This window comes from Ambystoma mexicanum, chromosome 7q (assembly GCF_040938575.1).
Source record: "Ambystoma mexicanum isolate Mex_15411 chromosome 7q, UKY_AmexF1_1, whole genome shotgun sequence".
Lineage (NCBI taxonomy): Eukaryota > Metazoa > Chordata > Amphibia > Caudata > Ambystomatidae > Ambystoma > Ambystoma mexicanum.
This window is the reverse complement of record NC_090941.1, coordinates 747,600,661-747,623,972: the sequence shown is the minus strand read 5'-3', so window position 1 is coordinate 747,623,972 and position 23,312 is coordinate 747,600,661. Positions and strand designations below refer to the sequence as shown.

The 23,312-nt window shown below is 47.4% G+C and overlaps 1 protein-coding gene across 2 annotated transcripts in view; it reads left to right on the top strand.

Annotated features, from left to right (window-relative positions):
* The window catches only part of ATM (ATM serine/threonine kinase), a 3,046,976-nt gene that overhangs the window by 2,642,146 nt on the left and 381,518 nt on the right, over window positions 1-23,312 (top strand). For both annotated transcript variants that reach the window (XM_069640412.1, XM_069640413.1), the window contains 2 exons: window positions 1,974-2,087; window positions 13,208-13,366. In XM_069640412.1, coding sequence (XP_069496513.1) covers window positions 1,974-2,087; window positions 13,208-13,366 — 273 coding nt within the window. The remainder of the gene's footprint in view (window positions 1-1,973; window positions 2,088-13,207; window positions 13,367-23,312) is intronic.

The following is a 23,312-nucleotide window of genomic DNA, read 5'->3' as shown; positions in this document are numbered from 1 at the left end:
TTCCGGTGCGGGATGCATGGAGGCGTCAGACGGACCTGCTGCAGAACCGCGCGGGACACCCTGGTGGTGAAAAAGTTTCCAAAGAACAGAAGCGCTGGGATATGGATATCATTGAAGAGGAATCTGTGGCAGGGACATTACAGAGAGTTAAGTAATTCTAATGGATGGCATCCTCCCACAGATTCTTCATCTTCAGAATTTACCTAATATCTTACGGAACCCCAAAGAGAAAGACTGTCCTTCCATTTAATCCAGCGGTTGCTGACACAAAAACCATGCTATGATGAACCCCTTCTTAGGTGCCAATAGTTAACTGGGACTAGGAACAAAACTGCAAACTGGTTGGACAAACCATTCTTTGTATCCAGGCATCCTACTTGTGAAAGCTTCATGGTCCAAGCAGCCACAGCTGGCACCAACAGATTGGTGTTTCCTTCTCTGCCCTCGAACAGCGAGAGACAGAAAACAGATGCTTTGAGGGCCACACTACCAGCCTTCGAAATGTTCTTCCTGAGGGCATCCAGTTTCCTACTTTCTCTGTCCGGCTGGGATAAAGGGAAGGACGGTCTCTATTTCGAGTTCCCTTTCTATAATGTCTGTGAGCTTGTATTGTTGAACCTGTCTAGGAGGGGCCCAGAGGCATCTACCACTTTTTGCATTCTTTGCTGGAAGGATGCACTCAGGAGGTCATAAGGTGACGCATCAGCGATGTTGCGGTCAGGAAATGTGTTGTGGCTGCTCAGATGGTTGAAGTAGGCTGCATGATCAATAAGGTCCAGTTTTCTGTAAATCGTGTCACCTGTCCAGTTGTGTGGGCTCACAATCGCATCACCATTGTTGTGGGCTTACCCCATGGGTTCAAGACCGCAAGGTATCAGATCAATTGTTAAGATGAGGAATCTGCAGGGGGAGGCTGTCCATCAGAAAGAACATTAACCACAGGTAAATAATTTGTTCATCTAATGGAGACAGATAATTGGGCCCACAAATAATCTGATGGAGTACTGGGTTCTCCTGATTGGGCAACATGGCCGCAACATGGAGTGATGAGGGTTGATTAATCCAAATACTTAAATCCCACAACACAAAGCGTTTAGCATTAGGTAAGGCTAAGTATGTCGCCACCTTTGCAAAAGTGTTTCCAAATAAAGGATCAGGGTTGGGGGGCTGATAGCCCTTCAGAAAATCAGTTACTTCACAGAAAGTGTGTTTTTTAAATAGCACAGTGGTAACATCTCCAGGAATGGCAATCCAACCTCTCTTGATGATTTTGTAACAAGAACGGCACAAGCTAAGGCTATGCTGCATGTGAAGTAAGCCATGTATTTGTGATAGTTGCTAAATTCAGATGATGAGTATAAATGTGTAAGTGCAATTTATGTCTAGGGTTTGGATTCTAAAAAGCGCAGTGGTATGGGGCAAGGAAGGAGAAGCAGGCACCATCTTTTAACAGATAGACTGTGAAGCTGAAAATGCAGCAAAGCAGATCAGTGAGTTCATGCACAATCAGGATCAAAGGGATCCTACAAGGAAAACAAAAACAAATAAGTTAAAAATAACCAGTCAAACCAGGACTACTTTGGGAATAGAATATTGGTGAAAGAGCTGGGAGGAAGACATGAAGGGTAGAAAGGAACGCAAGATAATTATTAAAATGGAATCGAACACTGTGCAGCAGACACACATGAAGGATGATGCAGTGTCTGTTTGTATCTTTTCCCCCTGGGCAGCTCCTTAGGGCATGCGCTGTGGCCGCATGAGGAGAGGCTTTCTATCTCATGTTATATTCTCTATACACTTTATTCATGTCCTATTTGATGTTTTTCTGATTCACCAGAGTTACATTTTGACTACCAACTCACAATATTGACGTTTCAGTTGGTTTCAGTTGGTGTCCAAATGTGCACATTTGAGCTGGTTTTGTTTAAATGCAACTGTTCGTATTGGTTATTTTAAATTTTTATCACACACAGCAAGATGCTCAGAAGATACCTTCATACAAGTTTCTGCCACTGATGTACCAGCTAGCTGCTCGAATGGGAACCAAGAAGATGGGAGGACTTGGATTCCATGAAGTTCTGAATAATGTAAGTTGCTTGCACTAGGAACCTTTCCTGATACCTGCTCAGTGCATACATGATGTCTTCATTCTTATAAAATAGAAATGAGCAAGCAATGGAAAAAATCTTACCTTCCATCTGGCAGCAAAAGCAACAAGTTCAGCATAGTTATTACTTTTGTTCAGAGGTGTATATTCATGCTGGCCACTATCAATTTAAAAAATGAACATGGCATGTTTTCAGATCTTCTCTTTCTTCAGAACATAGAATCTCAATTATAGTGAGATTTGCAGACAGGTAGCATACTGCAACCAATGGCAGTAGATATGTAAATGGCCTTTAGCTGAATAGTGCACCAATGGCTGCTTACTTCTCCAAATGTTGCTCTATCATAGTGTATGGTGACATAGTTAAGTCATCCAGCCAACCAACGTTGGTATCAAAATCTCCCTTGGGTAGATACATAATACTTCCAAATAGAAAAAGTATATACTGTTTTGACAAATAAGCATATCACTCTAGACAGGCATACTGGCCAATTTTTCACTATACTGTTGTGAAGTCTGATGTCACGCACTCCCAGAGAAATCAATAATCATTATTGGTGATGGGACAGTTGTTAGGGAGAATTCTCATTTATGGCTAATTTCCCTCACCTAGTGAGTCCCCCAGCAGCTTTGCTGGACTTCTGGAGTTTGTTTTCCACTTGGTAAGAGTGTGAGCTTTTCCCCCACTCTTCCCTATGTTTTGCCATGTGTATTTTTCTGTTTTTATGATTGTGGACTCTGAAGTACACCACTTCAGTAGCCCCCTTCTTTCTGTGTGTCACCGAGCACCTTCAGTGCCTTGACACAGGGTTGTCTTTGAGACTTCCCCCGACTCCATTTCTGTGGCTGACTACAGTCCCCCAGAAAAGGGTAAAGTTGCCATTAACTTTACTTAGTCAATCTACCACAGATCCAGTATACCCCATCTTCCATTGAGTACTGGAAAGGGTTAATTCGTATCCCTTTTCATCTTTACCTCTTAGAGCATTGTTTCGCTCTTTTAACATTTAGACTTGGCTGGTGACAGTGGTATCTACCCTAACTTTTCTACCGCGATTATTTTAGATAAACGTGGTATTGTTCTTGGCTAGTATATTAGCCTCGAATATAAACCCGCTTGACCAAATTGTCTTTCTTTTGGCTCCGGTTGGGTTTATTCCTCATTTTTTTTTGTTAAAGTCCTTCTTGTGTTTTACTTTGCGCGTCAAACTAGGTTCACCTTCTTTGTTCACCGTCTTTTGGCGGTCTTCTGCTCAGAAGACCTCCACCAGGCGCCTGGGTGTCTAGGTGGGCTGAATGTGAGGGAGGGGTGTAGTCACCCCCTGCACAGGGTATCCTAGGAAACCCAAGTCACACTTTGCCATGATTGGCTGAGGCGGTTGTCCGGGCTGGACAACCCCCCTGCTGGGTGATTGACAGCCAGGCTGTGAGAATGGGGGTTTTGCGCATAAAAGGCAGGTCTCTTGGGCTAGAAGTCAGAGAGTCGCCGCTGGAACTACAAGAAACCGAAGAGAAGCGGAGAGAACGACGGCTGCTGCAACTACCCCATCCCGGTGAAGCCCTGCTGCAGTCCTGAGCTATCTACCCTTCAACGACTAAGAGGAGATCCAGTCCGGAGTCTTCTTCCCTTGAGCCTGGTGGGGATAACCAGCTCATCTTCCACAGCCAGAGGATCCTCTTCCTTGGTCGAAATCGCTGCACACATCTGTAGTGGTCCGGATAGCCATTTGAAGAGCCTCTCCTGTTTTTAAGGAGCGCACCTTTTATTCGTTGTCGCTGCTGCCGGCTTCATCCCTGTGTGGTGCAGACCCCCTTCAGACGACGTCCTTCACAACGAAGCTCCAGGAATCGTGGGTCTGCGGGAAACCAACAGGAACAACTGCCAGTGCACCAGCTGCACCATTAGAATAAGGTACTGTGTTCTGTTTGAGGAAACTGGGTGAACCCCTTTTCTTCATTTCCAAGGCTTGCCCTTGTCTTCCCTCCTTCTTATAACTTTTGCTTCCGAACATTGACAATATCGAAGTACTCTTGGCTACGTTGAATCGTGAACTATCTGACTGTGTGATCTTCGGCAACAGGCCCCCGGTGTCACTTGACCCTGGCTCCGGCCCTTTGACTTTTGAACTCTTGTCTCTGAGTGTTTCTCGATTCTGTCTGCCTAACCAAAATATTGCCTGTGATTTAGTAGACAGAACTGTCAAAAACTGATCGCAATCGTATTGACGGTAACATGTTTTGTTCATAACACTGGTTCATTCAAACACAGGGTACTTACCTTCAGACATACTGTATAAAGTGAATTGATTAGTTGTAGTATATTTGACATGTGGTTTGTGTTTAAGTTTAATAGTAGTGTTGTGTTTATAATGAATGGTTTAAAAATACATGTACTTAGATTTTTCTGCCTGAAACCTTGAGTCAGTGTTTGCTTGAGTCACAGTAATTGTGGTCCCTTTGAGTAATCTCTGCTACTGCTCATATACTCTTGAGATAAGCCTGGCTGCTCTGCCACTACTACCACTCTGACATAGTAGTACAGGCCTGTACCAAAGGTAAAACTTGTATGGCCATCTGTAGGCTTAATTGTGTGTAGTGGTCCCTAAGGGCACTGCACAGGATTCTGCCTAACAACAGTGAGAACAGCTGAAGTGGGAGGGCTTGATTTCAGACACTGGGGGTATCATCCATCCATTTACAGTACTGTAAATAATTGTCACATATTTCAACCATAAATACAAGGCATCCTTTGGTAGTCAAGAAATCCTCTACAATAACAAACAGAGCATGCCAAAGATCCATATTACAAGACGAGAAAAAGAATTACAACACTGTGATGGAGTTATATGGTCTTCTTGTGATGTGTGAGAAACTTGAAGGTGTCTCAGCCGCTAGTCCCTGGGGATCTGTCTTCCAGGTTGCCAGGACACGGCCATCGCTTTTGGATCCAGTTCCTGGGGGTGGACCAATGCGGGAGGATCAGCTGGAAGGCATCTTCGGGGAGTGGAAGTGGGACACCGGACAGCGATATGGAGTAACCCCTTCCCTACAACACCTTTACCCCAACCTACCAGATAGGATACATAAGGACTCAATTCCCCTCTTCCGACACAAATAGTTTCTCACGGACAACTCACTGTGAGGGAAAATATGCACTTGAGAATAACCTCAGAGTGAATGGCCAGAAGTCTAAGGTCATACTCTTCACAACAAGAGAACCCCGAAAACCATGACATGGAGGGTGGGTGGCAACTCCCTTGAAAGAGTGGAAACTAAGATGGTTATCATGTCAGCAACACACATTCCAAGGAGAGCTGGAAACTCCTGATTAGGGGCAAGAGCCTGTCTCTGTTGGCAAAAATGAAGAGTGTATATACACAACTGTCACTTCTCCCTTAACCCCCTCTCCTCCAATACTACTTTTCCACTGTGGGAGCTACCTTACTTTATGGTTTGCATCTTTGTCTTTTTGAATTAGGGGACTTTGTTAATACCATCTAGGGAATGTTGCTTAAGAAGACATTGGGGCTGTCCACTTCTATCCTGAACGCTGTGATAAGGCAAGAGTTCAGATTGATTTCATTGGGGACTAGAGCCAAATCGAGGAAAATGGCGGAATACGCAAAATGATTAAACCCGCCAGCTACCTCCCTCTATCAGAGTTGGGGGGCAGAGCAAACCAGAGCATCCGGGGCCTCCATTAAAAAATTCAAGGAGCAAATGAGTGAAACACTTACCTTGATAGGGTCAACAAAAGAAGAGCTTTCGGATAACGTGGCCACTGTTAAGAACAAGATACATAAACTTGAATGGGTGATCTCCTCAGAACAGGTGGGGACTTATAGCATGTATGCGGAATACAGCAACTTCCTCACAAAAAGAGAGGAGCTCCCCAAGTATGTTCACATTTTGCCTTGTCCTAAATGTAGGACAAATTACCTATGTTCTAGGCTTAATCAAATCCCGACTTTGGAAAGGACGAGTAAGTGGGGGCAGGGCACGAGCAATCAGAGCTGTAGATTTTGTAAGAATTTGGCAAGAACTTGGCTAATAAAGAAACCATTAAGCATCTGGTAGGTGATTGCCCAGCCCTGCAAAAAGAAAGGGGAAACCATTTGGGGATGGAAATTGTCAATGAACTTGTATTGTCGAGCTTGATGGTTGGCCAGGGGCAGACCCTAATATTGGCTCTCACCAGTTTTCTTGCCCTGAAATTGAAAGAAATATCACACTTATGATGGTGGATACTGAACATTTATCCCCCTTCTTTTGATGTGATGTTTTCATGAAATTTGCTCTAAAACACAAATCTTATCTCTTTGTATGAGAAATGTTTCTTTTGACTTTACTTTTCTTTCTTTTATCATTGTTGTCTGATTTTTGTATGAAGTGAAAGGTTTACACTTTTTTGTCTGAACCAAAACACTTAATAATAAAATAAAATGTAGAAAAACAGAGTAACACCCGAGCCGTATACCTGAAATGTCCCACTACAATGGTCAGGGAATTACTGATCATTACACACACCTGACTTTCATCACACTTTCCCACACGTATAAAAGGGGGAGCACCAAAGCACACTCTGAGCAGGGCAAAGCACACGAGGAAGCTGCAATTCCAAGATGGTCGTTTAATAGAAGGCAGAAGACGGCAAGACCGAAGAGGATTGCAAGGAAGGAAGCACCCTTGACCTTTTCACCAAAAGACTGCATCTTTCATGAGCCTTCTAGAGTAGGAAACATAAGACCTGGATTTAAAGGAGAAGAATCCTGCATTGTGTGTCAGAGGTACCCAGTGCTCTCCTGCATCGATAGACAAGGTGGAGAGAGACGTTTGCTGCCGTGGTACTGTCCTTGGCTCCTACAACAAAGCAGCAGCAGTGAAGTCAGCACAGTCGGTGTGTTGGGGAGACTTATACCAGACCGGCCTGTGTGAAAACCAAGATTGCAAGTGGCAACATTGTATAAAGAAGAGTATTAAGACAGCAAATGAGTGAATGAACTTGGAAAATAAAAACCGATACTGTATACCGTAAATGGAGTGGTCCGGCATCACGTGGGTGCTCATTCGAACGTCTCTGTTAGGTATCCAACCGAAAGGGTGCATACGTTAAAAGAGATTGTGAAATCCAAGTGGTCCTGCAAAGAGTCAAGCCAAACCCTGTGCACATTCGAAAGTCTTTGATACTTGATGTAAAATTGACATTGGTCCGAGCCCGGCTGAGGAAACTAATTGTTTTGAAGGGATCTGAGCTCAGCAGAGGGGGATCCAGGGGGATCCAGGGTGAACCGTGAGTCACCCGAAAAATAAGAACCCACAAAATGTGTGTGATAAAGTGAAAGGTAAAAGACAGGCTCGAGCCTGGCAGAAAGAAACCTGTGCAGAACTTTGTTAAAAGGATCTGAGCCCGGCTGAGGGGGATCTACGGTGGGTAGTAGAGACGCGAGACGCGGCCGGATGGAAGATGGATGCTACCGCAATGTTCGACAGCAGTTAAGTGATGGTTTAAGGAAAAGCGCGAAGTATGGCAAAGCGCAACCTTAAACTGACTGTTTTTTCAATGTCTAACCTTCTCTTCTGTTTTTCCTTGCAGGCGCTGCTGTCGACGATGGAGCATGTCGTGCTGCGGTACCAAGATGAAGATTTCGGCGTTGTGGAAAGTGTAAAGATGAATACTTGGTTCGCCGAAGATGTACAGGTAAGAACAGCTTCCCTCAGTTGGTAAGTATGCTGGCAGGAAGCAGGATGTCAAGGAAGCAGGATCTTCAAAGGTAAGTCTGATCTCGGGCGACGGTGAGCGTTACGCTGCTTGCAAGTGCAGAATAACGCAAAGCGTCTGTCTTGAGGATCGGGGCAGCTTATATAGCTGGGATCGTGGGCACGCCCATTAGGGCTGGCTTACCAGCCACACCCTGCCACTCCTAGAGAGTGAGCATGTGCGAAGGCAATCCATTAGCAGCCACACCCAAGAATACACTTGGGGCTGCTTAATAGATGGAATGTTCAAGGTTAATGCATCCTGCTTAATGGATGGAATGCTTAAGGTTAATGCATCTGAAGCGCTACGCATAATAAAAGTTTTTTGGTGTTAAATTGATGTTCTTGTTTACTTTTGTTCATGAGCCTGGTGCCAAAGGTGCCAGGACAGTGTCCACCCAGGTCTCCTGTGCATGCGACCCCTGCATGCCTGTTCCCCTGACTTCATGACCATGACACTGCAGCCGATTAACCCTGAAACCCAAGAAGGACATCATCTGCATATTACCTCCGTTTGAATTTTTTATCTCCCATCCAAATTCCCTCCAGTTGGGGAGTCCTCCATAACTGCTACCCCAATGGCTCTAGAGATAATGCAAACAGCAGGGGCGTGAGTGCGCAGCCTTGCCTCATCCCTCTATGCAACTCAAACGCCCTAGAAAGTGTGCAATTAACCGCCTGCCACACCAGAGGTTTAGTATACAGCACCTGGAGCCCATTCAGAGTCCTCAGCCCGAAGCCGCACTTGTGCATGACCGCATACAAAAAGGCCAAATGTACCATAGCAACAGGCTTTTTAGCGTCCAGGGCCAGCAATATGGGGTTACGCCCCTGCCCGCTCGCAACATCCATAAGGTGTAGCGTCTTTTGAGGTATATCAACCCACTGTCTCCCCAAAATAAATCCCACCTGATGCAAGTGTACTAGGCAGGGCATAACACGCTCCATTCTGAAGGCTAACAATCTCATTAATATTTTGGTGTCCACATTTAGGAGTGATATGGGCCGATGCGACTTAAGGTTATGCGGGTCTATCCCCTCCTTCGAGATTACCGATATCAATGCCTGCCTAAAAGAGCCGGGAGTCCTTCCTGTTTCCAATATGTGGTTATAGAGTTTCACGATGTGGGGAACTAGTTCACTAGCCAGTGCTTTAAAAAAGCCCACGTGTACCCATTGTCTCCCTGTGCCCTCCCTGTCTTCATTCCCTGAATGGCCACCAGCACTTCCCTCTGGGTTATCGGGTCCTCCAACTCCATCACAACCTCTCTACTTAACTAGGGGAGGGACACTCCCTGCAGATACCTTTCAGGTTCCCGCTCATTCACCACCCTATCCACATTATATAAATCCCTTATAGAATGCAGCAAACTCCTGTCCAATATCTCCTCTAGTGGAGTGTAACGATCACTGTGCATCCATAATCCACTCAATCCAACACTCGGCCCTCTCTCCCCGAAGGAGCGCACCAGAAGAGCGTCCGCATTGTCCCCCTTCTCATATTATCTCTGTTTTAGGAACTGCAACTGACGTACCACCTTGCCCACCTTCAGTTCCTTCAACCCATGCCTCTTTTCCCTTGCCTCCTTCAGCTGTTCCCTTTCGGAAACGTGCCCTGATCTGCTCCCACACCTCTAAAGCACAGATCTCTCTCCTAAGCTTCTCCGCTATCAGGCTCCTTTCCCTTTTCTTTGGCGCTCCTTCTCCTATCAATAATCCTCTCCATTTTGTTTTCACCACTTCCCACACAGTGCACAGACCCACATCGCCCGTGTCATTGAACTGAAAGAACTCCCCAACCGCTTTCTTCTAAAAAAAGTGTCTTTTAACAACCTATCATTGCATTTCCAAAGGGATTCCTTCGTGTGCAAGCCCAACATGGAGAAAATAATTAGCACCATATTGTCCAACTGATGGGGACCAGATCACACGAGGCACTCTTTTCGGATACCTCAACTGACCCTGGTTAGTGCAGTAGACAGCCACCATATCCAGCACCCCATTAATGGTACCCATAACAAACGGCACCCTTCTGTCTGCCCTCATCCACTCCTTCAGATCTCTCATATGCACCCATTTGTGCAAGAGGATGCCAACTCCCCCCTTCTTAATATCCCCAGAGGCCCAGAAAACCTGCCATACCTGCCCCCCTAAAATGGGGCTTTCCTCTTCCGCAATCAACCTTGTTTCTTGCACCACCAAGATATCTAGACCCAGGTTCTGGAATTCCCTCATCACCAACGAGCGCTCGGTAGGCAAGTTTATACCTTTCGCGTTAAGGGTCCCCACCCAGAGCATGCCAGCCAGCCCCACTCTTACTACCTACCAATGTCATAAACCAAACAGCTCTGCAATAACTCTACATTCAGTGGAATCGACGAACCCAACTTAAAAAACCTCCCACCCCAACTCTCAATACCCTGTAGCCCCCACCTTCCCCATTCTCCCCAGCCCCTACCCATCCACCATCCTCTTGGTTCAAGACACTAATTGGATAATGGGCCACCAAAATGGACTTACTCTGAATCCTGTCCCCTAGTGACACCTGCACCATTTCCCCCCCCCCCTGCGTAGGACCCTAGTCTCGAGCCTACATCTGAGTCTACATCTCTGGACCCACTTCAGAGTCACTTCACCGGGGATGGGCTATTCGGTCTCTTAAAATCCTTGGGAGGATCCCCTTCCATTGATTCTGTTCCATGGGTGCTCCCTCACTCTCCTTCTACTGTACCTGGTCCAGGTCCATGTCTTTCAAAATTTGCAGCACCTGCTGCGCCTCCTGTACACTGGTGATTCTATAGTCTGCATCTCTACAATGGAAGGACAAAGCGAAAGGGAAGGGCCATCGATATCGGATCCCCTTCTCAGACAGCCATTGTGTGAGGGGACAACAGTCCCTCTGACATGACAAAGCGAGCCCCGATAGATCTTCATACACCCGGACAGAATCTCCATCATATTGGACCCTGCCCATACACTTCGCCCTCTCCAGCACTTCCATTTTCTCACCATACATGAGGAATCGGACCGCAATGGACCTTGTGCCCTTTCCCCACCACCTACACCACAATGCGCCCTCTGCAACTCCACCACCATTCCTCCCTCTGACAGGAAGATGGTGTTGATCAACTCTTTGACTTTTCTGAGCACATCCCCCACTGTCTCTCCTTTCTGTTACTTCAGGCCTAGGATACATAGGTTGTTCCGTCGCTCTCTGTTCTTGAGGTTGTCAAGTTCCAAAAGGGTATCCTCCTCCGTCGTTTCCAAATTGGTCAGTCAGGCTTAGTATTTCATGTCCCTGAGGTCCACCTACAACTGGTTAGTTTCAATCCCCTCCGTTTTGTTCTCCGTGTCCACCCACCCTTTCAAGTCCAGTATAGAGGTCTGAATATCGTTACTGATGGCTTTAATTTCCTGGAAAATGTCCTTTAGTTCATCCATAGTCAGGTGTGGCGAACCATATTCCCCCTCCGAATCTCGCCTTTTGCCAGCCTTCTCACCAGCCTCCATCATGGGATCCCTCCTAATGCGCTGCAGAGCCTGAATGCCTCTCCACCTTCCACAAGCACTGCTGCGCCCACAGGACACCGGCACCAGACACCCCTTTGGGTCTTCTTAGCTCGCTGCCCTGGTGTCACAAGGGCTGCGATCTGAAAACCCTCACTGGTGTCTTCAGTCGGCTTCCTCTCATGTGGGCCATGTCCAGGCCCCTCCTCTAGCCCCTCCCTTACAAGGACTCCAGGCCAGTGTCTTCAATGTCTTCAATGGGGGCCCTCCAATGCACCCTGGAGCTTCACACAGCACCAGGTCAACCCTTAGATCTGTGTGGCCTGGTGTTTTAGGAAATCCAGCCAATGCCAGTCTTATGTACTGGCAGCACCAGCCCTCACGTGGCTGCCAGCCACCACAATAATGCGCCGGGCCTCCCTCCAGGCATAGTATGCCCCATGCCTCTCCTAGGCACCTACGCTCTCTTCTTGTCAAAGACACCGGCCCCACCGAGGCTGTGGAACTCCACTGCAGGGCTCATCGAGGCTCCACAACAACCCGCACCATGGATTCCCAGCAAAACAACGCTGCATGACCCCCTGGTGGTCTCCCCTTGTTTTCTTTCTTTAACAGAGAACTGGTTAAAAATACCAGCGTGTGGGCCACTGCAGAAACTCTATGATAGTGGTTTGCTAGAGTGAGAGGCATGTTGGAGATGCAAACACAGAGTGGGATCGTTTGAGCATATGATGTGGGAGTGCAGCAGATTGAGGGAATTCTGGAAATAAGTTACATTGATTATGAACAAAGTACTGATGCTCGATGTGGATTATGATTTTACAAGCATTGTCTTGGGGGAGGAGGATTTAATAGTGGTTCTGTCATTCCTGCCGCGATGTTGGTTCTTCAGTGCATTGTTATTTGCAAAGAGAATTATACTGCAGGAATGGAAGAGTGAACAGGTGCTCTCTGATTGGTTAAGGGATTTACAGCACATGTCTACAATGGAAAGGGTGATCATGTGCAGGAATAAGAAAGGCAACCTTTATGAACAAATCTGGGAGAGGTTCATGGAGCTGTAAAATCTATGCATTCAATGACCTTTATATTCAGAGTCATGTAGTGTGAAGATGTTGATGGAGTTACGTTAGTGATGTTATAATTGTTCATTGCAACTGTGAAGGAGGGTGGGACTATTTGTGTATTCTGTAAAATGTGTTGAGTTTTTGAATGTCATGTAAATAGATCTTAATAAATATGTAAATACAAAAAAAAGAAATAGTACCAGCGTGTGCAAGCCTTACCGGCCAGTAGCCATCCACTAGACCAACTTAACAAGCCTGAGCGAAACGTGGGGGTGTTGTGCTTTTACTGGATGGAATACCTTGCCAACATGTTTATTATGATCTTTGATACCATCTACAAGAAGCGCAAACCTGTTACCAAAAAGAAAACTAAAAAAAAGATGTCCACCATGGAAAAAGCAAAGGAAGTTCTTTAAAAAAAGAAAGACCCTTTCTGTTTGCATAGCAGATGGGAAACGGGCCAAGGGTTACAGAAAAAAACGGGTTCGTGGTAGGTTAATTTATTTCAACTTTGAGGACGATGGATAAATGGAGCAGCCAACAGAAAGCTCAGAGCTCAAGCAGATGCATCCTGTGTTCTGAGCTTTCTGGTTGATTAGTCTGCCACTCTTGATGCTAATGTGGCGTAATGCTCCAATGTGAAACCATGTATCATTGTTTACATTTGTGAAGCATTAGTATTGAAACGTTCATTTTGAGAATAACTGCTCTGCCAATCAACTTTATCTCTGGTCCACACTAATTAATTGTATTTTATATTTCTTGGCAGCTCATTTCTAGAATTTCCCTGGATCACCCATACCACACACTATTCATAATTTTGGCTCTTGCCAACGCCAACAAGGATGAAATTCTATCCAAACCCGAGGCAGTGAAAAGGAGCAGGTTGACCAAAAACGCACCAAAACAGATCTCCCCGCTGGACATGGTACTCAACTTCATCCCATTTTATTTTGAAGATGTTGTGTAAAATTACCATAAAATTTGAAACACTAGGTTTTAAGTGTTCAACAACAAATGCACTTCTTATAAGCAATGCAAAAAGTACAAAACTTGAAAATATAAAATCGTTGCATACAATGCAACTAAATCATACTACGTGAAATGAGGTGGGCTTTAATAGCAAATAAATTAAAACAAATTGTGTTGGGCACTTGGGGAGGACAACAGAAACATCCAGTCACATTTTCAGGAACTCTTGCATGGAGGGAAAGTCATGAAATCATCAAACAGACTGTTTCAACCATGCATAATTTTCATTAGAGGTGCAAGTGACATACCAGCCTTCTGTTTACGGTGTTGGGGGTCTGTCCCAAATGTAAGCAAATAGCCAATCTTTAAGCATTCCTTGGCTCTCCTAGTGCTAGCTGAGGTTGATTAATCAAGGTCAACTATTAGGAAGGAAATATGGGTAGACAAGAATAAAGGGGGACAGTATTTATTTGACTCAATGAATGTTCACACAGAAGTATTAAGGGGAAAGTAAGGAGTTGATGTAGGTTACAGTTAAGTAATTTGGGTTCAGAAAGTACTTAGGAGTGTTTGTGGGTCTGTATCCTACTTGTTAGTCCTTCGTCATGACAAAAGTCAACCGAGAGTTTTGAGGATACCATGTCTTTGTATTTTTGTGTTTATTATATTTGTATGTATCAAATGAAAATAGCATTTCTAACTGAAACCCAGACATTTTGTCCATGCTGAAGGAAGAGCAATCCCACCGTGATTTAAATTAATTGGGAAAAGAGCTAAGACAGTAGCATTAACCAAGTTTTAAACAGTCATGTGGGGAACATAAAAAGGAGACAGCACAGACAGCCAGAGGATAGCATAATTTACAAGTGCATATATGGGGTGAAGGACGATTTGCCACTTTGTCTCAGGAGAATCTTTAAGAGCTAGGGCTTGAGTGCAACCTTGATGACCTACATGGTGGTGAAACTTGCTATTTCTAGTGATAGGACAGAATGTGGGAGAAGGCACAGAAGGAGGAGGCAGTCCTTGAAGGGTGGGGAACAAAGCGGTTGAGCAGGGTTTCTGCTTGCAGAATGCAAGGAGGACGGTTATGGGCGATGAAGTTGGCCATATAAGGAGAGGTAAGGAAATCCATTAATGGATTTGACTATCAGGAGAAGAAATTTTGAAGAGAGAACTGTTCTGCATGTAATGCCATCCCACCTGGAGACTATGAACTGAGGTGGGGCAGGAAGGTTGTAATGAGTAAGGGTGGCAAGCTCATAACTTTGTTGAGTGAGGCAAAAAAATCGGAAAATATCCGAGAAGTGGTTAGTGCAGTAGTCGGGCCTGGAGAGGGCAACAATGAACATCAGAATTTTACTAAAGTAAACGTACTCTCAGTGAGATTATGGATTCCGCAGATATTCAGGTCATTGTATGCCTCTCAGCATTGGCAGTAAAGGAGGGGAATCAGAAGATGATAGGTGGTAGGAGGAGGTGTGTTTGCCAAGCAGCTGTTGTGAAGAGGATGAAAAAACGGTGAGCTCCTTGAGAATCCCCTGTGAAGGCAATCCAGCTTAAGGAGGCCTGAAATAAAATGCATGTAGAAAATCCTGTGCCTATGAACTGGCACCCATTCGATATAAAATTCAGGGCCTGTTGCAGGTGCAATTGGTAGTGCGTTGTTGATTTCTTCCATGCATACCCCAAACTCCCAGTCATCATTCTATACTGCAAGAAAAGCACTATAAAATAGTACTTCGCAAGTTGTGTTATTCGAACTAATGATCTAGTACTGAAAAGTTAATTTTAACATATTTTAACCCTGATATATATTTAATTGAAACAGTCCTCATTACATATTCTAACATAAAATGTGCACCACAACACCCTACTTGTTACCAGACCATTGTGTGTCAATAGTGGTCCTTGGGTGGAAGAATGTATTGAACTAAACAGCTTAGCTTTGGGAACCTGCTGCTGGAGACTGCATGCTCAACATGTCCATGCATCGAAGTAGGCAAGTCAAGGGTAACAAGATCAGCTTGAGGTCAAGAGAACACAGGGTCCACAACTGCAGACAGATACACATACACCAGTAGTTTGAATCTCAAAAGGAACAAGATGCAAGCACTAGCTCCACTGTGTGAGCCAGCACACAAGAAACGGGGAGGGGGTCAGTAAATGCATGGAGAACAAACAATACCATAAGCAATAAGGACAATCAAATGGTGGATGGCCCTCTTGAAGGAGGAGGAGGTTAGGTTAGGAGAAAAGCGTTGGATCAAAAGAGGTTGAGAGGCGAAGGAGGAAACTAGGTTGACACCATGTCACTGGTGCTGACACAACTCCAGGGGAGTAAGGCGGCTGTAGAAAAGAGAGTAGAAGAAGCAGGAGGAGAGGTCTGGAAGCTGAGTCGGGAGGCAGAGTAGGCTTTATCTGTTCTAGTGCTTTGAGGAAGTAGGAAGACACCAGTGGAGAAAAAGAGGAGAAAGTTGATGGGGCCAGGAAACTGAGGTGTCCAGTGGTGCCAAGTGCATAAGCCTCCTATAAATCCAGTGCTGGTGAAACGTTGGCAAAATCAGCCACCATCACTCCATGACCTGTGTCACATCTCACCCTGGCCTACTGAAGTTTGTCACTGCCTTACCCATGCATCTAACTTTGATAAGTGACCAATAGACCCTCGAGTCCTAACAGTTGGAAAGAAGCATATGGAAGCCCAACGATAACGAGAGAAGATGGAAGTGTGCCGGACACCCAAGAGGGAGTTAATCAGAAGTTTGCAGATTATTATAGGTTACTATATGGGGATTGAGGAGGGAAGTAGCTACGGGGAGATAACAGAAACACTGGAGGACATAGGGTTGCCTATGATAAGTGCTGAGGAAAGAGAGGAGCTGGATGCACCGATTACTTTGGAGGAGTTAGAAGAAGTGCTGAGGCAGCTGCCTACTTGTAAGACTCTGGGGGCGGACAGGTTCCCAAGTGAATTTTATAAAGTATATAGGGTGGAAGTGCTCCCCCCAATGTTAGAAATGTTGAATGAAGCGTTTGAGGTGGGACGGCTGCCAGAGTCACTTAGAGAAGCGATCATAATACCGCTACCCAAACCCAACAAGCCTGGGCATAGTTGTGGCTCCTACATACCTTTGTCGATGTTGAACCAAGACAGCAAGATATTGACGGCTGTCTTGGCAAACAGACTGCGGAGAGTTATTGGCAAACTAATACACCCCGACCAGACGGGCTATGTCCCGAATAGAAATATAACTCGTAATCATAGACGACTTCAACGGGTTGTTGAATGGGGGCGTGAGAATGAGGGTGAAATGGCAATTGTGTGCTTGGACGCGGTAAAGGCTTTTAATTCGGTCAATTGGCCATGGCTGCTGGCAGCCCTGGCGGGCTATGGAATGGGGCCTGGATACATAAGGTGGGCGAAGATGCTATATAGTGAACCACTGGCCAGGGTCAGAACAGGATCAGTGATATCTGAAAGATGGCAACTTAGTAGAGGCACCAGACAGGGGTGCCCATTGTCCTCAATGCTCTATATACTGGCCCTGGAGCCCCTAGCTATATACCTTAGACAACAATACGACACTATAGGTATTGAGGTGGGACGGGAACGACACTTGATCTCCTTATATGCGGAAGACTTGCTGCTGTACTTGAGGCACCCGGAGGAAAATCTCCAGTATATTCTGCAGGTGATGGAGAGATATGCAGGGCTGTCTGGTATAGCGGTAAATCCCCAAAAATCTAGTATTTTCCCGCTAGGCAGTTATAAGGGAATCCCTGTGGAACGGTTACCGGTGTTACAAATACCATGGGCGGTTAGTACTTTCCGGTATCTTGGGATAGATGTGTACCATGCGGTGGAAGAGGAGCACAGGCGCAATACCGAGGTAGCCATTGAGAAAATCGAGAAGTGTATGAAATTCTGGGTGAAGTTGCCCCTAGCAATGATGGGACGAGGCGCAATGCTTAAGATGGTGGTCCTACCTAGGCTCCTGCATTATTTTGGGAATATTCCATACCTGATACCTAAGAAGTTTTTCACTAAATTGAACAGCATGTGTAGGGATTTTCTGTGGCATGGTACCCGCAATAGGGTGGCACTATGGAAGCTGCAGAACTTTTATGAAAAAGGGGGGATAAAACTGCCTAATTATGAGGTTTATTATGGAGCGAGCCAACTGCAATATATCGCTAAATGGCTCTCAGATGAAGTGACCCCCGAATCCAGGTTGTTTGGACATGATTGTGCCCCATTGTATTTAAAAGAAATGATCTGGCTGCCCAAGACAGAAATGGAAGAGCATCCTAAAATGATGACAATTGGGTGGAAGATGTGGCGCCGGCATGCCAGATGATGGAGAACCCATTCCCATGCTCCCCGCAGATACCACTAGTTGCACTGGCACAGGGAGATAAGCAGCTGAGGATGATAATCGGGAACCACTGGGAATCGGTGGGGTTAGTAACGATGGGAGATATCTGGCGAGTGGGGACTATCGTAAATTTTGAAGAGCTGGAGGAGGACATTGGGTTACACATGGGCAGGTATATCACATATCACAGAATGGTGCAGAGAATTAGGAAAATATGGCTCGAAACGGTACTGGAAGAAGAACCAGATGCTATAATAGATATAATATATGATGTACCGGAGGGGGCGCATGAGATCTCTAGACTGTACGAAATGATGATGTCTAAGGTCGGGAAGGAATTAACACAATTAAGACTAGACTGGGAAGCGGAAATAGGAGCCCCGATAGAGGACAGGATGTGGGAACGTGCCCTGGGGTACCACAAGGTGTCAAGGAATGCGAGACTAAAACAGATACAACTATATATTACACACAGGGCATATATGACACCCAAGAGGATATCTAGGTTTGAAAATGCTGGACGACAAGCATGTCCCAAATGCGTCAAAGAAAAGGCTGGCATGGTACACATGTTTTGGTCAGGCCCAGTAATTGAGCGTTTCTGGGGTGAAGTAGCGCAGAAACTAGCGGAAAAGGGGGTCACGATTATTATAGATACAGCCTGGGCCTGCTTGCTGGGGGGGTTCCCCAGAGCGCAGAAACTTAAGCATGCTAGTAAACTGAAAGATATAGCATATGTGCTCGCAAAAAGAAGGATTGCCATGGGATGGAAGACATGCCACAGGCCACAGGTGGAGGTGTGGTGGAAAGATTTGCAGAAATGGGCGGAGGCAGAAACCATGGTATGGCAAGAGGCCAGCAATGTAGGGGGAGAGGAGGAGGCGGGAACCCTGATGACATGGAAATCATTAATAGCGGAATTGTTTGGAACAATACAAGATCTGACAGAATCCACGGAAAGTGAGACCCCACCACACGAGGCAGATACAGAGTGTGTGGAATAAATAGGCTCGTAAAGGGGGGTGGGATAAGGGGAGCAGTGACCGGAATTAAGCAATGAACAATTGAGCTGTTGATATGTGCACTGCATTTTTGGTCTGTATTGTTTTTTTGTTTGAATAAATCAATAAAATTGTTTTTAAAAAAATAAAAGCATATGGAAGCCCAACATCCAGACCAGGCGACTTCAGAGCAACTACTCATCCAAGACGCTTAATTGCGGGGAACACCTGAAAAGCCGTGTAGTTAAAACTGAGTGGGCCCCCATCACAAGTCTGGCGGTAATCAGCGGAATTATTCTGCATCACAACCTGGCATGAACACACCCATGATTCCGGGGTACCGCTATTAGCGCCAAGCGGTAACTGCTCCGAAATAAGGGCTACCGCTGAGAAAGCAGTGCTAATAGCGCTACCGCCGCTGATCCCAGTGCTAATAGCACCTGTGGAAATAGCGTCACCGCCGGAACCGGAAGCATTAAGGTGGCCATTTTGAAAAATACGATTCAATAAACATCTCCACTTCCTGCAGCAATCCGTTCCTGGTAAGCAGCAGCAATGTCCGAGGAGAGGATAAGAGGCAAGGTGCCCAGAAATCAGCAGCAGAAACAGAAATTTGGCGAGAGGGAGATGGTGATCCTCACAGGTAAGGTAATTTCACACTGCCAATGCAAGACCACTGGCCAGCGCCGGACAGCCATCTGGAACTCCATCTCCCAGAAGATGACAGCGGTCTCAAGTGTACCCCATGATGGAGAGGACTGCCGAAGGTGGTGGAATGACCTGAGGCTCAGGGTGCAGGAACTGCTGTCCCAACACCACCGGGAGGCCCTGGCGACAGGAGAAGGCAGCGTTGAGCCACTGGTCCTCACCGCCTGGGAGGAGAAAGGCAGCAAGGTGCTGGACCATCGAGGGGTTAGAGGGAGTCAGCGGTGCAGAGGTGGGTCCCAGCAGCCAGGAGGTGAGTAATCCCCCCCAAACCCAACAAATGCATGCACAAATGACAGGCCAGCATAAAATGCCCCAATGGACAGGGACACAAATCAGCAGATCCAGAAGCTGGGCATGCCAACAGGGCAGAGTGACGGGGTGGCACATCAGCCACCTTCCACAGCAGCCATGGGGCAGGGCACCAAGAGCACCCCTGAGCGTCAAAGCAGCGGCAAGGGAAGGCAAGTTAACCAACCAAATGCCATGCGCACCACACCCCTACTGGCACACCCTGTGCCAGCGGGATTGAGGTGCGTGAGCAACCACATCACACTGCAGCAGTCACACCAGTATGTTGCATGCCCAGTAGGCCTGCCACATGACAGCATGGCAGACAAGCTGCAGGGAAGTACACGTCCCCCACACCGACATGGGCTCAGCCTGCCAATCACTGTGCACCACAGTACAGCCCTGCTGACTGCACAGCAGTGCCCCATAGAGCCATGACAGTGCCATGGAACAAGCCACCCCCGCCCCACTATTTGAGTGACACCCAGGTAGTGGATGTGGGGCTATGAAGGACCACAAGCATGCATGTCAGACGTAAATTGCCCCAGCATGGACACCCTGCCCTACCCAAACACAGGCCAATAACCAACAGGCCATGGCTCACACACCCATCGCTACAAGCAACCCCATGATGCTGGGCCCACATGCACCCTCCCATGACCAACCATGGCTCTTTGCCCATATGTGTGGGGTCACACTCTGTACCATGGCAATTGTGTCCTGCATGTCAACACACGTGGGGGGAACCATACCCGACGACATTTCTTATGTCCCCTACAGGCACTCGTGCATCGCCAGAGGGGGAGGAGGTTGCAGGCCCATCAGGAAGCAGCACATCCATGCCCTCAGGGTCTGCCACCACCACCCTGCAAAGGCTGACACAGGAAACACCAAGCAGATGTCCTGGCGCATAACGCCGCAGGAGAACAGGGCTAAGGCAACGGCCATGCCACAGGCACCAGGAGTAGTGCTGGGCACACTGCATCGAGACCTGCAGCCGTAGGCATGGACACTGCTGGCAGGGTTACTGAGGAGCCACAGGGCGACAACAACCTGTGTCACCACCTGCCGAAGGGCCACACTCCCCAGAGAACCCTCCACGCCGCCAGCACCAACGCTTCCCAGAGCCAGACGTTGACACTCCATCATATGGCTCCCCTGCATCCAGCCCTCTGCCACTGCCCAGCCTCTCACCCACAAAGCGCAATCCAACACGCAGCATGCACCACCGCTACCTTCGAGACTCCGATTCGTTGATGGAAGGAGGTAAGCCTTTGGCTGGGCCAACCACTCGTCAAGAGTAGGAAGATTTTAAGGTCTCCATGCTTGAAATGTTTCAGAAACATGCGCTGCAGGCGCAAGTGCCTCTCGCTCCCCGCAGCAGATCCTCAGAGGCGATCGCAGCGCTCAGTAATACCACCCCCCTTACAAGCCCCAGTGCCGATGCCATCGGCGCCAGGGCAGCCTTCAGGCTTGACGTGGAAGAAGGCGATGAAACCTTCGATGCCGGGGGCTACCCACGCAAAACAAGGTTTGAGCGTCTCTGATGCCGTGCTTGTGCGACAGCCTTGATCAACGCTGACAGTCACCTTATCGGCGTTGAAGGACAAGCCCTCTGTGCCAGCACTCGATGATAAATCCTTTACCCCGCTCTCCTGGACTGATTTTTCTCGGCACTGTCATCCATTTTCGGCATCAATGACGCGGATGACCAGGGAGGAGTCGATCCCATGTTCATGGGCACAGGAGGCGTTGATTATTTCGATGATCAGTCTCAGCTATTCGAGCTGGCACAGGGACTTCATGATGCCAGCGGGCTGGACACTTCATCTGACCTAGAGTTTCAGCAAAGCCAACCCTTTACCCATGCCAAGTTTAGGGCACTGGTATAGAGGGTGGTTGATCCCTTGGGACAGCAGGCTTCATCAGTGCCAGTCCAAGGGTACAAACTTACAGATATACTGGGCGAGGGTCCCATTACAGAATGGAACATGCTTCTGAATCCCGCGATTGCCGACCCTGTAGCCTCTCGGTGGCAGCATTCCTGCTCCATCTCCCTGGTCAGCTCCACCATGACTGGAAAGTATAGGCCGGCAAGAGGAGAATACTAATTTCGGTCTTCTCACCCTTCCCTGGAAGGTCTTGTTATACAAGCTGCCACAGTGTCCACCAGACCAGCATCTTCGACTTCAAATCTGCCACCTGATGGCGCGCTGTGGAGCAGCTAAGCAAGATGGCTGCTTAGCTCTTAAACTCCATTCCATGTAACACAATATATTGCAAATTCCACTGTAAAACGTTACTCCAGCGCATATACTTCAATGTTCTGTACTCGGTCGGTCTGCGCTTTGAAACTGCTCTCGCCCTCTGACTGCAACGCTTAAAGGATCTGGGGACCGCAGTGAGCACTACTCGCAGAGCAGCCTGTGCCCACACATACCCGGCAGCACTGATTCATCCGCCGTTGCGCCTGGGCTCAAGCACTATAGCTGCGGTGTGGCGGGGATCGAGAGACTGAGGGGGCCTCCAGCATTTGGGACCATCGCAGCGTCCCAGTGTTGTAACATCTGCCGGTCAGGGTCGGCCGGGGGACCTGAATTATCCCGGCACCCACAGTGAGGACGCGAACACTTGCAGAGCTGGGGCCAGCGATTGCTCGCACACGGCAGCCGCCCACTCACCTGGTTGTTCCTCCAAGAGTTTGAGGCACCACGGCTGCTCCCGTAGAAACTGCCGGCACACTGAGGTGAGGAGAGACCTCACATTCAGGGCTAGGATGTGGTGTGGGCCACTACACATTCTTCAACAATCCTCTCCAGGCGGGGTCTGCTCCGGCCCTGCTGTGGGTCTCTGCTCCCTGATATAAGTTGAGCTTGTGCTGATGTGTCCTTAGGAATTGCATACCTGCCATTGAGGTGTTTTGTTTTTCTATTTCTCTCTTGCTGCCTTTTGGTTGGACTCCTGGGGGAATTACACTTTTTGTCAGGAACACCATACAGCACAAAGACATGTGTGGCAGGGTTCATGCTGAACATCCAGGGCTGCAACGGATAGCAGCTATGTCTCCCTCCCGCTTTTATACTGCTGAAAGTCATGACCAGGGGGACAGGCGAGGGAAAGAAAGCTTGTGCCATGCATAAATATACCATGTCAACCCCCCATAGAGAGGGAGATGCGCCATCCCAACGCGCAAGCACCCCTGATGAAGCTGGAGGTGGCCCTACACACTCCCTTTGGAGCTTCATCAAATGTTGGACACTATGAACAAGGGGTTCGCTGCTGTCAACGAAAAATTGGATGACTTCACGATTAATGTCACCACCATCAGAGCCCTGCTCACTGAGGAAGTCCAATGTGACGGAGGAATGCATCTGCACCACGGATGACAAGGTACACAACTTGCAAACGACAGTGAATGCTGTGACGAAGGATATGCAGTATGATAAGGCCAAGTTTGACGACCTTGAATCCTGCTCCCGGAGGAATAATATCAGAATAGTTGGGGAGTCCCAGAGGACGCCCTCGC